This window comes from Netta rufina (genome assembly GCF_964035555.1).
Source record: "Netta rufina genome assembly, chromosome: 17".
NCBI classification, from domain to species: Eukaryota; Metazoa; Chordata; class Aves; order Anseriformes; family Anatidae; genus Netta; species Netta rufina.
The window spans coordinates 11,707,667-11,721,335 of NC_140141.1; the positions used below are offsets into that span (position 1 = coordinate 11,707,667).

Consider the following 13,669-nt stretch of genomic DNA (forward strand, 5'->3'; position numbering starts at 1 on the left):
ACACGGAGAGCTGAGATGACACAGGTGGCTTCGTCACCACCTGACGAAGAACAGAGGACAACCAGAACACAAACAGGGGCTTTCAGAACGCGAGGGAAAACTGAGGCCATCTGCATGCTAAATCTCCCTGGCCACCTAGGGTGCTCATGAGGGCTAGGGACTGGCTGCAAGCAGAGGAGAACCACGGGTGAGTGCTGCAGCCATGCAGTGTGCAGAGAGGGTGTGGGTACTGACCTCCACAGGGATGCACTGAGCTAGGAGGAAAGAGGATTTGGGGAGGAGAAAAGTGCTGGAGAGCATGTATGGGCCACGGAGAGCAATGAAAGGCACTCATGCTATTAACAGGGACAACAGACGCGCTCAGGGCTCTCATTGTGCTCCTTGACGAGCGTAGACGCAGCTCCCACTGGCTCCCCTGACACCAGTGTCTGCAGTTCACAGCAGCTCCTTGCCAGCCGTGTGGTGCCCATGCTGGCTGCTGGTGCCTCGCCTGCTATCCCCAGGATCTGTTTCCTGACTTCCCAGTGTGAATTTCAGCTGCGGACCCCCCAGGCCCGCTGGCTGGTGGGGCAAAGGAGCTGGCGGTTTGCACACACAGGAGCTACCTGGGAAGGTGACTGCTGGGTGAAAGAGGCCAGGTTCCTCCAAGTCCCAAAGGAAAATGATTCAGGTGCAGTGTTTGAGGTGCTCCATGGAGCTGCAACTCTCTTCTTGAGGTGAGCGCAGCATCAGGAGGACGCAGCCACATCTGGTGTTAGGAGCCTTTCCCTGTTAGCCAGGACATATCGCCAGTTCTAGCAGAGACAGAAACAAGCAGCACTGTGAGATTTTGCCCGGCAAGCATAAATGAAGCTATTCAGCATGCTTCCCAAGCTGCTGGCCACACAGGTCGGGTGCTGCTCTGCCGCAGCACTACGCTGCACCCAGGCCATGCAGCACCCTTCCCTCTGCCCTCGCCCCATCCCATGCAAATCTGAATTCAAACAGTTATTTTGTAAAAACTTTTTTTTTCTTTAAACAAGTCCTTGTGGCATCCAGATGAAAATTCATGGAAAAGCACTGAAAAATAGACATCCTTAGTGGCTGGGAGAATTCAACCAAATGGCAGGCATGCCATCCTGGCAGGTTTGGGCACCAGGGATCTGCAAAGGGCATAGAGCAGCCTGGCACGGGGTTCTCCTGGCATGGCTCCTGCCAGCTCCACCACCCAACACATCATCATTGCCCGCAGAGAGGCCAGTCTGGGTTGCAAAAGAAGCACATGGTCATAGTCAGCATCTCCATGCAGGAATTGGAGATGTGGCCCAAGCAGGGGGCTGAATGACCCTTCTGTGAGCCCTACACCCCCATGTGGACTCGAGACCCAAAACTGAACGTACTTGCCATGACGGACAAACAGCCTAAAAGGTGCGAATGCAGTAGGAGACAGAGAGAGAAAAAAACATCTAGGGTTAGGTGGTTCTGCTTGCTCTGTGCTCACTGAGTCACCACAGCTCACCCCAGCACAGAGGCCAGCAGCTCTCCCCACCTGCCACCCACAAGAAATGACCTCCTTCCCAGTCCCTCCCAGTTCCAAACTTGGTGGTCAGCAACCACTGCCTGATTCCCAGACACCAAGCACAACTCCCCCCCAGAACATGCATGCTGGAAGCTGGGCAGACCCTTGATATGCTCCCAGTGTAAGCTGGGAGCAAGCTTAGGGCAAGCTTCCCTGAGCCGTGGGCTTTCTAGGCTGAGGGCTGCAATACTTGCACACGGGTGGTACCCCCAGCCTTTCCTCTGCAGGTGCCCCCAAGTGCCCAGGGGTGCCCTTGGCATCAGGCAGTGCTGTTCTGGTGGCAACAAGTGCCAGGCATGCCAGCCCCTCAGGCCAGCCTTTTGTCTCTGGCCCAGGGGGAAACAATCGCATCAAGTCTCTGCAAGGATATGGATCCTGATCCTGGTGTTCAAGACAAATCCCCTGTGTGCAGGACGCAGTCTAGGAGGAGGCTGGGTGGCAGCACACGGAGTGAAGGAACGAGTGAGGTGAGCAGGGAGATGTGAGCAGTGTATAGGATGGGAAAGAGCTGCCTGGTGCTGGTGGTGTCCTGGCTGGGGATGCTCAGCCTTGCCTTACACCGTGAGGGTAAGCTCAGCCCCAGCACCACCGGATCCTGCAGTGCACCTACTTACTCCACATCACGCTTTCGGATGGTCCTGCCGGCAGCCAGGACTTCAGCCACCTTGGAGACGATGGGATCGTAGTTCATGCTGGCCACAGCCACCACCTCGTCACTCCTAGGGTCAGGTAGAGCAGAGCAGTTAGAACAGCCCATGGTGGCCACATCTCCGTCACCCACAAAGCAATATGCTGGAGAGAAGCGTGAAGCAAAGAAAAACACCCTCTGCTCCAGGGCTAGGACGTGTCCCAAGGTGTGAGCACTGCAGGGATTGTGATGTGGGACAAGAACAGGAGAGGACGTGGAGCAGGTGCTCGAGGTTGGCCCCACTGGTCTCACATGTTGGCCTGGCGAGCAGCACCAGGGTGCCTAGAGCTGTCCCCGTCCTGTTGCTCAGGAGTGGGACCCCGGACACCTAAGGGAGGTGGGATGGAGACAGCTCTGGGCACCCTGGCACCTGGGAGAAACACCAGAAAAGGTGGATGTGGTGGATAAAAAGTTGCAAGGATGCCCAGTGGTCACTGTCAACCACACAGCTTTGCTGCCCTGTGCTGAGGGAGCAGAGGGGATGTTAGCAGGGACTTCCCAGTGGCACACTTGGCTGTGCTGCTCCACATCACTTCCTGAGCTACTCCTTGGAACAAAAGCACCCACCTCTGAGCTTGCTCCACAGGCAGAAACAACTGCATCTAGGCTCAGGTTCTGAGCAGGGCAGGGCTCCTCACCAGACACCTAATGAAGCACCAGGACAGCTGGGTGGCCAACTCCACATCCAGCAGCACATCCCAGTCTGGCTGACCTGATGGTCAGGATCCCATTGCTGGTGGCACAACACAGGATCAAAGGCTGAATGTGAAATGAATGAAGCAGAAGGAAGGAAGATGTAAAAATGCTGGAGAAGATTTGGATAAAGATGAGAAGGTACGGGATAAATGAGAGGGGCACCTCTACTTTGACATCTGCAAAATTCAGCCTGAGCATAAATCTGAGCATAAGTCTAGCTCAGGAGATGACTCATAAATAGGTAACCAAACAAACAATTCAATGACTAGAGAAGGTGCATAAGATATTAAATACTGGTGATGTTGTTGAATAAGCTGAGGAGTGGAAGCACCCAACAAATCAAGATCTGCTATTCAATCTGCTGCCAAGGAGCTCCATGACCAACAGAGAAAAGACCAGCGTGGGGGAGAAACACGTGCCTGGCCTGAGAGGAGGAGAGCAGAAACCATGCTTCAGAGAAAACTTCATCTTCATGGAGCCAGGACAGTTGAAGTCCTCTCTCTTAGCTGTCCCACAGAGCCGTGGGGCAGCAGCATCACAGGCTTCCCTCTCCCACAGGCAAGCACAGGAATGTAGGGCAGATCATAAGCCTCAAATCTTCTCCAGAGACACTGAGCTCTTCCAAACTGGCCAGACCCAGAGACTGACCAAACTCATGCAGGCTCCTTCAGAGGCTGGACCTGTGGTTCCTGCCCAAATGCAGAGTCCTGTGGAGCCAGCACAAAACAGTATGTGAGAGCTACCGCATTGACCAGAGCTCTAGAATGGCTTGGGTGCCACTGGAAATTGGGATGTGCACGTACAGCAGAGGGACATTTCTGATGGCATGTGGCTCTTCCATCCAGCAGACAAGGTAAGAATAAGCAGCAATGGATGGACACTGATGAGACATACATTCACACTGGAAAACAAGCACCCACGGTAGGTAGGAAGGATAACTAACGACACCAGAAGATCACAAAGCGTGTGTGTGTTCAGCTGAATTGCCTGCTGGGCTGTTACATTTGAGGCCTGTTGCTGTGATGTAGAAGAGCTCTCCAACTTCTGAGCCTGGATCTCCTCATCTGGTTGGCCTTACGTCTTGTGCAACATGAATGAGGTCCTCCACTCTCCCCAGGACTGGACAACCTTCCCTAAGGACATAACTCTCATCTGTGCAGAGACTGACAATTTTGTTTACAGAATACAGCTGGTCTCCTTGAGGATATTTGCAGCAGTATTTGACAGAACCGCACTGCAGATTTCCTCTTTTCCTGTTGCCCCGAAATTCAGAAATACAATCTACAAGTGAGAGCACCTTCCGCACCATCCTCCAGGTGCGCCCATCACACAGATCCTGCACCACTGCTTGATGTCTTCAGTGCTCAGCACACAAAAGGCAGCTGAGATTTCAGGACTCCTGGGAGGCTCCATACCCCAGCCACACCACAACACATGTTCATGACACTTCAGTGGTTTCCTCCATGTGCCTCTGGCCTCTGTGGGTGACAGCGGGTGTGCTTTCTTTCCTCCTTCTGCTCTTCTTTCCTCCAAATGCTGTTTGTTCTGTGCCAGGATGCAAGAGGCATGCTGCAGAGGGAACAGTGACAGCACTTCACCAAGTGAGAGGCCTCAGTTTATCTGTTAACGCCTGCACAAAATGGCTGGTGTGTGCAAGAAGCCAGCAAATTCTAGGCTGGATGCTGTTTTAAACTACACTCTGTCCGCTGTGCCACCTCATGTGAAGATCACTAATGTCCAACACAGACACAGAAAGAGCATCCTGCCACTGGGGACAGCAGCTGAAACACTACAACCTCAGATGCTCTTGAACCCTGCACTGACAATTGATCCAGGAGGTTCTCTCACCCCAGTGAGATGCTGTCTTGTACCGACACAGGTAACCATGGTACATGGATCAGACGTGGAGATTTCAAAGCTTTGTTCTTCCCGAGTGCAGCTCCCGGCTGCACTGCTGGGGGAAGGAGAATGAAAGATGAAGATTTCTGCTCCCAATGGAGAAACAAAGTGGATGGAGAGGGAAAGATGTGCTATTCTGAGGGAAGGAATAACCAAGGTAAGCAAGAGCAAAAAGACCTAATTCTGCCAGCTGGGATGTGAATGCAGCCCAAACGTTTCTGTCAGCAATAAAAGTGACAGATGGTCCTTTTGTGAAATAATTTTTAGGGGAATGGTGAACTGGAGAATCCCACATCAGTAGTGGCTTGTAAACACTTTGTCTGACAGACAGGGAAGGCCAGGAGGAGTCTCTTTTTTTTCAAGTGGTCTTTTGAGGCAACAAGGGTGCCCTTTCTGAAACTGGGACTGTGAATAATCAGAAGTCTTGGCCTAAAGACTGAGGGAAGGTGAATCGCTGTGGATGTGCACTGTGTCCATATGGCCTTCCCTTTCTTTGGAGAGTTCAATGCATGGGAAACTGTGCACCACGAGGAAGACAACCACAGCCACCCAGTGGATCTCCCATGATCTCCAAGGTCTTAGGGACCAGGGTGACATCGGTCTGTGCTGGAAGAGGTGCTGTGGTGAGCACAGTGTCCCATGAGGACAACTGCAAGGCACCTCATCCCATGCACATCCCCGCACAGGGCCTCACGCTGACCTCTCAGCAGCTCACCCTCAGCTCTGAATGGGGGTAAACAGTTTTATTCTTCAAACTCTGGAAAATAAAAGAGTTTTGTTATGAAAGTCGATGCTGAGAGCAGGCTCTGGGAATGGGCATCACCAGTGTTTCATGCAGGAACCGAACCAGTGCACACCAGAAGTCCAAACCATCAGGTGGATATGGAAAGCAGGAGGAGGTGGCCTGTTTGGGACAGTGTCCTCAATCCAAAAGCGTTAGTACCAGTAGCAGGACTATCACCAAACAAGAAGAAAAGCAGGAAATGCTCCCAGTCGCCTCTCACAGCTGGGCAGTGAGAGAGGAACCAGCCCGAGCCCCACCAGCTGCAGTACCTCTGGCTCTCTGCACAGGATGCCGTCCTACCACACCAAAGCCATCTCCTGGGGCCCCTCCTGGGTGGCAGAAGAAGGCAGCTCTCAGCACCCGCCCCATGTCAGTGCCGGACCCAGTGTGAGGCCCTGCACCATGCAGGGGATTAGTCACCTTCCTCTTGAAAGGGCTCTACAGATGTTTTATTAAAGTGGTCTGGCATTTCCTTTCTAATTGGGGTAGGGATAAACAGCTAAATCTGTTGTGCTCTGATATGGGACGGAGGAATAGGGTGATAGTTCAAAGATTGTATGCTGAAAAGAAATGGGATAAAGGCAATAAAAGAACAAACAGCAGCAAATATTCTGGGAATAAGTTTACAACACATAGTCTTTCCAGTCTAAACAGCCAGCTGTCTAAACAGCCAAGGCAGTGGCTATTGACATCCCAGCTGTCAACAGATCTCAGGAAAAGTATTCCCAGTCTCCCAGCCTTGGGGATAGCTGCTTTTCAGTCCAGGTGTAGCAAAAGCTCCTGAACTCTTGCTAACTTTCACAGCTTGTTAATAGATGGGAGTTTTCAAAGCTTAAGTTGTCAAACCAGAAACAGAAACAGCGATGCCTGACTGGTCCAGCCTTGGTCACAAATACTAACACACTGTCGATACGGGAAGGAAATCTTCAAAGGAAATAGTGAGCAACAAATTAACAGAAGCCATTATTTGCTCTCAGATGACAGGTGAACAAATCTGGCAGAGATACTAGGTCCAAGGAACTGCTTAACTTGCTTTACACTCAGCACAACATTTCTCTAGTGCCTGGCACTAATGCATCTGTATGTGCAGTTTTATTCATGTCCTGCATCATCAGTGTCCAGATAGAAACAAAACTGACTGAAAGAATCTCCAGCAAAAATATTTTCCAGCCTAGCAGCACAAGGTGAGACAAACGTCCATGTAGGGACACGGAGAAGAGAAACACTTACTTGGTGTAAAATGCAACAAACTTCAGTTCATCTAAGTCCCCTTGAATCACAACATCATCAAATCCTTCCCCGTGGCCTGAAAGACAAAGAAATCATGGGTTGGAGCAGGTGAGTCCCTGCCCTGTAGTCCCACAGACAGGTGGATGGCCCTGGTTGTGCTCCCCTCCAGCCTCCCAGCCTCATCCTGCCACTGGTGGGGAGTTTCAGCTTCACCCTGCTGCTGTCCCTCCTCCCCTGTGTGGCACCCTGAGGTGACACCTCCCTCCCTACATCTTACTGCACCTCCCAGTGCAGTCTTGTGTGAAATGACCTCAGGACAACACCTGTACCAGCCTAGACCTCAATGTCAGGGAGAAGGAAAGGGATGAACCCACGTGATCACAGGACAGTTGCTGAGAAAGCAATTTCCAGATCAAACGTTTTGCTCTAGTTTTTATTTGCTTCTATCATGTGCCAGGAAGGAAAGCAGACCTGAGCCAGAGGCTGGCCCAGAGGGGACAAAGATGAAGGTGGCTGTGACTTCTGTATCCCATGGCACCTCCACCAGCACAGTCTCTACTGTAGCCCTGGGTACCCCCTCACCTGCATATCGAATGCTCTTCCCAAACATAGCAGTCCACAGGTAGGGGATGGTGCTGATCTCCGTGCCATGGGCCAGCATGTTCAGTGCTGCTATACGGCCTGGAAAGCAAAAGCAGCAGAATAAGCAATAGAGCTCTGAGCCTGAGCAAGCATCGGGCCCTCAGGCCACGGCACAGCTCAGGTCATCAGCACCTCTAGTCCAGGAGCGCAGAAAGACCAATTCCTTCTGCTTCAGCTAAAGTAACCATACAGCATCAATCACCTTCACAGAGGAAACCCAACGCATCCTCCATGGCTGGGCTTGGAGGAGTCGTCCAGCGGTGCAGCTCTTACTGACTCCTCAACTCCATCAGCACTAACATGCTCAAGGTCCTGAGCAGGCCACTTGCTCTGGGAGCTATAGGATCCAGCCCTGGGCAGCCCAGCTGGGGACGTGTGCCTGCAGCCTCTCACCCTATGAGCTGATGGGTGCAGCATGAAATGCTTTTGACCCTCCCCGGGGCAAGGAAAAGATCAGGCTCCTGCAGGGACTGATCTCCTGGGGACACCTTGGTCTAGGAGTTATGAGCATCATGAGTGATCGTCAGTGTGTGTACGTCCAGAAGGCTGACAAATGAATGGGTAATGGACAGGATAAAATACACATTTCCAAATGTTGAATACAACTCCACGGTTTCCATGTTCTCAGTTCTCATTCTCTTCTTAAAGTGTTGGAAATTTCCTGGGTATCTGGAAACGGCTCTTCTCCTCAAGCAATTTTTGCTGCTGCAAAGGGACTGAAAAGCACCTACCATGCATATGGGCCATCTGCCAGTGAGGAACGTTCACTTTCTTGTTGTTCCTCAAGGCCAGCGGGAACATCACAGTGTCACCAGCTGCAAACACTCCGGGGATGTTGGTCTGCATCATCTGAAGGAGGGAAGCAGAATTGCATGTTGGTGGGGTTTGCACCCTCCAGGAACAGCCAACAGGGAACTGCCTGAGACCCACCAAGGTCCCCAGGAGCAGGAGGCGTGTGTGTGTGGACACCCACAGCATCCAGGGCCAAAAGAGCTGGGGTTTTGCAAACCCATCGCTTCAAGGAGGTTGTGCTGGCCCAAGTGCATGGCAGTCCTCACACCTCAGCATCTAGGGACAGACTGTCACCGTGCTGGTGGTTCAGAGGCCAAGACAAGTCCAGCTTGGAGGAGCCAGTGCGACCAAGATAGCTGCAGCTCTGGGGGCTGCAACACCAGGCTCACCTTGTTGACCACAATGAAGCCTTTGGAGTCAATGTTGATGCCGCTCTGCTTGAGAAATCCCGTTGCTGGCACTGCACCTGCAGGGGAAAGCAAAGGGCTGTTTTTCTTCTAGCCCTCATATATCTGTTGTGGATTGTTGACTGTTTGGAAGCAGTCCATAAAACAGCAGGAGAATGAAACCGGAATCTTGTTATTCTTCCAGTTTGCAATGTTTAGAAAAGTTGCCATTATTTATGGGCTTTTTTATCCCCAGGCGTCAAGGAGAAAATACTGTCTATGGCAGCAGCAATAAAATAAGATAATAAAAATAAATAAATAAATGCAACAAGAAAAAAAAAAAAAGTTTGGACTGTAAGAAAATAAAAAATTGAGAGAATTAAATTTAATGTTTTTTCTGAAAAAAAAAAAAAATAATAATAATAAAATGAAACTTAATATCACCCAAATGTTTTCAACTTCATTTTTGGATGTTAAGACCTAGAAAAGACTTTTTCAGCTTTGCTACAGATACAAGCATAGGGTGGAAGCTGGTACACCTCTACCTGCACCCTTCAGCCACCTGGCCAGGAGGAAGATGACTGCCCCGTCTCCTCCAGCACCAGCACTGTCGAAGCAAAGCACTGCTGGCCTGATGGGACCAGCACTCAGCAACGCAGCAGCAGCCCCTTACCTATACCAACGACACAAACGTCTGCACGTAGGACCTTCCCACTCTTCAGCACCACCTCCTTCAACTTTACAGGAGAGAGGGGAAATTACAGTTATTTTAGAGACAAAAAAAAGAAAAAACATGTAGCAGCAGCAAGTGAAACTAGCTTCTTGCTTCATTTCTGACATGCAAGTTGGCTGTAATTCCTTATACTGGGAAAAAGAAGAGTTTCAGAGACCACTAAGGGAGTCCTGCAGGTGCTTTCTAGGGACAGGGTTAAAACCATGCAGTGTTTCAGCAGGGTCACCCTCAATGCTCTCTCTGTCCCTCCAGGATCTCAAAGCAACAAAACACAAACAGGAGCACACTTGCTCCTGGGTGCTACGCTCAAGAATATGAATTTCAGGGGTTGGGAAAGAGAGAGGGCAAAAGCCCAGCAATGAAGGAGACGGCGGCCTCAGGGCGAGATGTGGCCACCTCTCACCCCAGGGGAGCCTTCGCCATGCTGTACCTTGTTCTCCTGCTCCCGCAGCTCCGACACCTCAGTCTGCATGTAGAACTTCACCCTGTGGTTCTCGAACATCTGTGGGGACAGCAGGCACATCACAGCCCCATGCTGTCCCACCCTTGTGCCTTGGCACCCTCTGAGCTCCCCTCCCTGCCTTCAAGTCCTCCCTTGCAAACCTGGGCCAGGCCCTTTCACAGCAAGCAGCCCCCAGAGGGAAAGGTCCAGCCCAGTCTTCCTCAGGGGTACTACTGTTGAGCACCTTCACATCTCAATCAATAAATCAGCTTTTAGAATAACTGCATCAGCAAGTTAATGAATGCTATCGAATGGAATCATGGAATCATAGAATGGCTTGGGATGGAAGGGACCTTAAAAATCACCCAGTTCCAACCCCCCTGCCATGGGCAGGATGCCACCCACTAGATCAGGTTGCACAGGGCCTCCTCCAATCAGTCCCTGAACACCTCCAGGGATGGGGCATCCACAGCCTCTCTGGGCAACCTATTCCAGTGCCTCGCCACCCTCTGAGGGAAGATTTTCTGCCTAACCTCTTATCTTAATCTCCCCTCTTTTAGTTTAAAACCATTCCCTCTTGTCCCGTCATTATCTGTCTCAGCAAAAAGTTGCTCTCCATCTTTTTTATAAGCCCCCTTTTAGAATTGAAAAGCTGTAATAAGGTCACCCCTTCTCTTCTGTAGGCTGAACATCCCCATCTCTCTCATAGGAGAGGTGCTCCAGCCCTCTGATCATCATTGTGGCCCTCCTCTGGATCCTCTCTAACAGTCCCACACCCTTCTTGTGCTGGGGGCCCAGACCTGGATGCCTTGCTCCAGGTGGGGCCTCACAAGGGCAGAGCAGAGGGGGACAATCCCCTCCCTCCCCTGCTGCCCACCCCTCTGGTGATGCAGCCAGGGTGCACTTGGCCTTCTGGGCTGCAAGCACACTCTGCTGGCTCGTGTTGAGCTTCTCATCCACCAAAATTCCCAAGTCCTTCCCCGCAGGGCTGCTCTCAATGAGTTCTTCTCCCAGTCTGTCCTCATGCCCGGGTTTGCCCCGACCCAGGTGCAGCACCTTGCACTCGGGCTTGTTGAAGCTCACTAGGTTCATGTGGGCCCAAATCTCAAGCTGGTCCAGGTCCCTTTGGATGGCATCCCTTCCTTCTGTTGTGTCAACTGCACCACTCAGCTTGGTGTCACCTGCAAAATTCCTGAGGGTGCACTGCATCCCCATGTCTATGTTATTGATAAAGATATCAATCAGCACCGGTCCCAGGACAGATCCCTGAAGGACACCACTCATCGCTGGCCTCCACCTGGACGTGGAGCCATTGATAAACACTCTCTGGGTGCGACCTTCAAACAAACTCCTTGTCCACTAAATGGTTCACCCATCAAGTCCTATCTCTCCAATTTGGAGAGGCATGATGACACTGGGCTGTCATATGGAACCGTGTCAAGGGCCTTACAGAAGTCCAGGTAGATGACGTTGGTCAGCCTTCCCTTGTCAACTGACATCGTCACTCCATTGTAGAAGGAGTGAATAAGTGAACAAGTTCACATCAATAAGTGAAACCAGCAGAACCCACTCTGTCACCAAAACCACCCCCAGGACAGGAAAGCGAGGTCACCTTCATGACAGCGCGGCCAACCCTCTCCCCAAAGAACTTCTTGAAGGGGACTTCCTCCAGCTCGACCAGGGACACCGAGTGGGCCCTCTCTGCAAGGTAGGCGGCCACCTCCATCCCTGGGGAACAGAAGCACGTCCCAGCGGGGCTGCTCTGTGGGGATTCCTGGGCTGCAGCCAGGCCCCGTGGCCACAAAGGGCCCCACAGCTTTGCATGAGATTTATCATTTACAGTGATTTATTCTTAGAGGCAGAAGTCACAGGAGGACTTTAAAGATCAAAACAAGTAACCAGCCATAATGGAGTCCCAAGAACCCCAGGAAGCTTTTGTTAATGGACCTCAGAGGAAGAGAGAAATCTGCCTCTTATGGCTTAGCAGAAATAATGAGCTACTGGCTGAAAATTGCCTCTGTGACTTCAGCTTTTTTGTTCTGTTCAGAAGAGACCAATTTTGGTGCTGGCAATTGCATGGAAACCTTCAGCATTTTCTTTCTACGCTTTTTTTTTTTTTTAGAAACTGTTCTCTTTGGTGGTCTGCAGTTTACAATCGGTCCCTCAAACCACACATTTTGTTGTAGACAGGACTGACTGAACCTTTAAAGCACGAAATTTAAAAAAAAAAAAAAAAACAAAAACAAAAACAAACAAACAAACAAAAACAAACAAACAAATAAAAAACAAAACAAACAAGTACTGAACATTTTGAAATAAATTCCCTCCCTAACAATCGTTTATGCTTAAAGCTTGCAGGACGTGCCAAAATTTTGTTACAGACGTATCAAACAAACAAAGAAACGAAACATTAAAGAAATTATAAGGCTTCTGTGTATTTTAAAAATTCTCAGTCCTGATGAAAAGTAGAAGAGAAATAAGCCCACAACCTTTCATCTACTAAAGACTCTCCTATCTGAAGCAAAATCTGCACTTACACACTGGATTGAAAACACCTGAGTGACAGTACTGAACTCATCATATGCTTTCCAGACTGGGATAGCAATGCTCTTTGTCCATGCAAGCTGAATTGCCCAGCCTCTCATGTAAAAATAATTTCTTCAGGTAGGAGATGTTTTTAGCACTTGGAGCTGCAGGTTGAACCATCCAGATCCAGTCTGTGGGGGATTACCTCCAACAGGGTAACGACAAATTAGGGGAGGGTCAGTGACAAGCTGCAGGGACACATGGAAAGTTGAAAAATGCTAATCTGCAAAATGAGAGCTCACCAAGGAAGGAGGCACCCACTATAACCACATTCTTGCTGGTGGCCAGTTTCACCACCCGGTTTGCATCTTCTGGTGTTCGGATGTTGAAAACATTTTCCACTTCCTTGCCTTTACAGCTGAGAGCTTTGGGTCTGGGAAAAAAAAAAAAAAAAAAAAAAAAAGTTGAAGACTGTCTAGGTTGGGCTTCTGCAGACACTTTGGCTTGGCTATCTGCTTCTGGGGGAGCTTTCTTTTTTGGGGGATGGGGGAACGACACAGATCACTAGACAGGAGAAGGCAACATGCTGCAGGATGTCACACTGCAGCCAAAACACCAAATTTTGTCATGTTTCTCTGCAAAGTCACCCTGGATAGACACATAATATAAAAAATAAAAAAATGCTGGTGGACAATGGAATGAGCTCCCAGCCCCATCCCCTGCCCTCATGCAGCTGCTTGGCAGGCAAATGGTGCAAGCCTGGCCTATGCTGTGTGTAGAGAAATGGTGCACAACACGGGATGGTTCCTGCTATAATTTTAAGTTTAACTGCTGTCATGTGGTAAAATTTTCAGAAGCTTACTAGGACACAGAAAACTAACTCTATCCTTCGGTAGAAAATTCAGAGCTAGATTTTAAAGGTTCCATAAGCATCTGCAGATGCGGGTTCTGTAGCAATTTAATCTTGTCATCCTCGTGTATTTACTGGGGCATATGTATTTTTAAATATCTGTCCCCTGCATATACATGTATATGACTCATGTCTGGAAATGCGAATGATGATCCTAAATAATTCAGGGATCTTAAAAACATTTACCCAGTGTACTTGGAGCTTATGCATAAGGATTTTGAAATTATTTCCAAAGGTTTAATCCTCTCTTGAACCTCATTAGGTAGAAAGTGCATTTGGCTGAGTACCACATCACCCAACACCAGGCCTAGCAGCTGATGTGGCTGCAGCTGAATCGTAGCATCCCAGTGGCAGAGCCAGACACCTGCAGATGACTGCAAGGA

General features: G+C 50.0%; 1 protein-coding gene across 2 annotated transcripts in view; it reads right to left on the reverse strand.

The window, feature by feature from the left end:
* Positions 1-754: 754 nt before the first annotated feature.
* Positions 755-13,669, reverse strand: part of AIFM3 (AIF family member 3) — a gene marked incomplete at both ends in the record, with an annotated part of 31,320 nt that continues 18,405 nt past the window's right edge. Inside the window, 11 exons of one of the 2 annotated variants that reach the window (XM_084297082.1) lie at positions 755-794; positions 1,380-1,400; positions 2,173-2,277; positions 6,856-6,931; positions 7,438-7,536; positions 8,229-8,346; positions 8,679-8,755; positions 9,349-9,412; positions 9,839-9,910; positions 11,463-11,578; positions 12,679-12,809. In XM_084297082.1, coding sequence (XP_084153208.1) covers positions 755-794; positions 1,380-1,400; positions 2,173-2,277; positions 6,856-6,931; positions 7,438-7,536; positions 8,229-8,346; positions 8,679-8,755; positions 9,349-9,412; positions 9,839-9,910; positions 11,463-11,578; positions 12,679-12,809 — 919 coding nt within the window. The remainder of the gene's footprint in view (positions 795-1,379; positions 1,401-2,172; positions 2,278-6,855; positions 6,932-7,437; positions 7,537-8,228; positions 8,347-8,678; positions 8,756-9,348; positions 9,413-9,838; positions 9,911-11,462; positions 11,579-12,678; positions 12,810-13,669) is intronic. The other variant, XM_084297083.1, reaches the window with a different exon arrangement.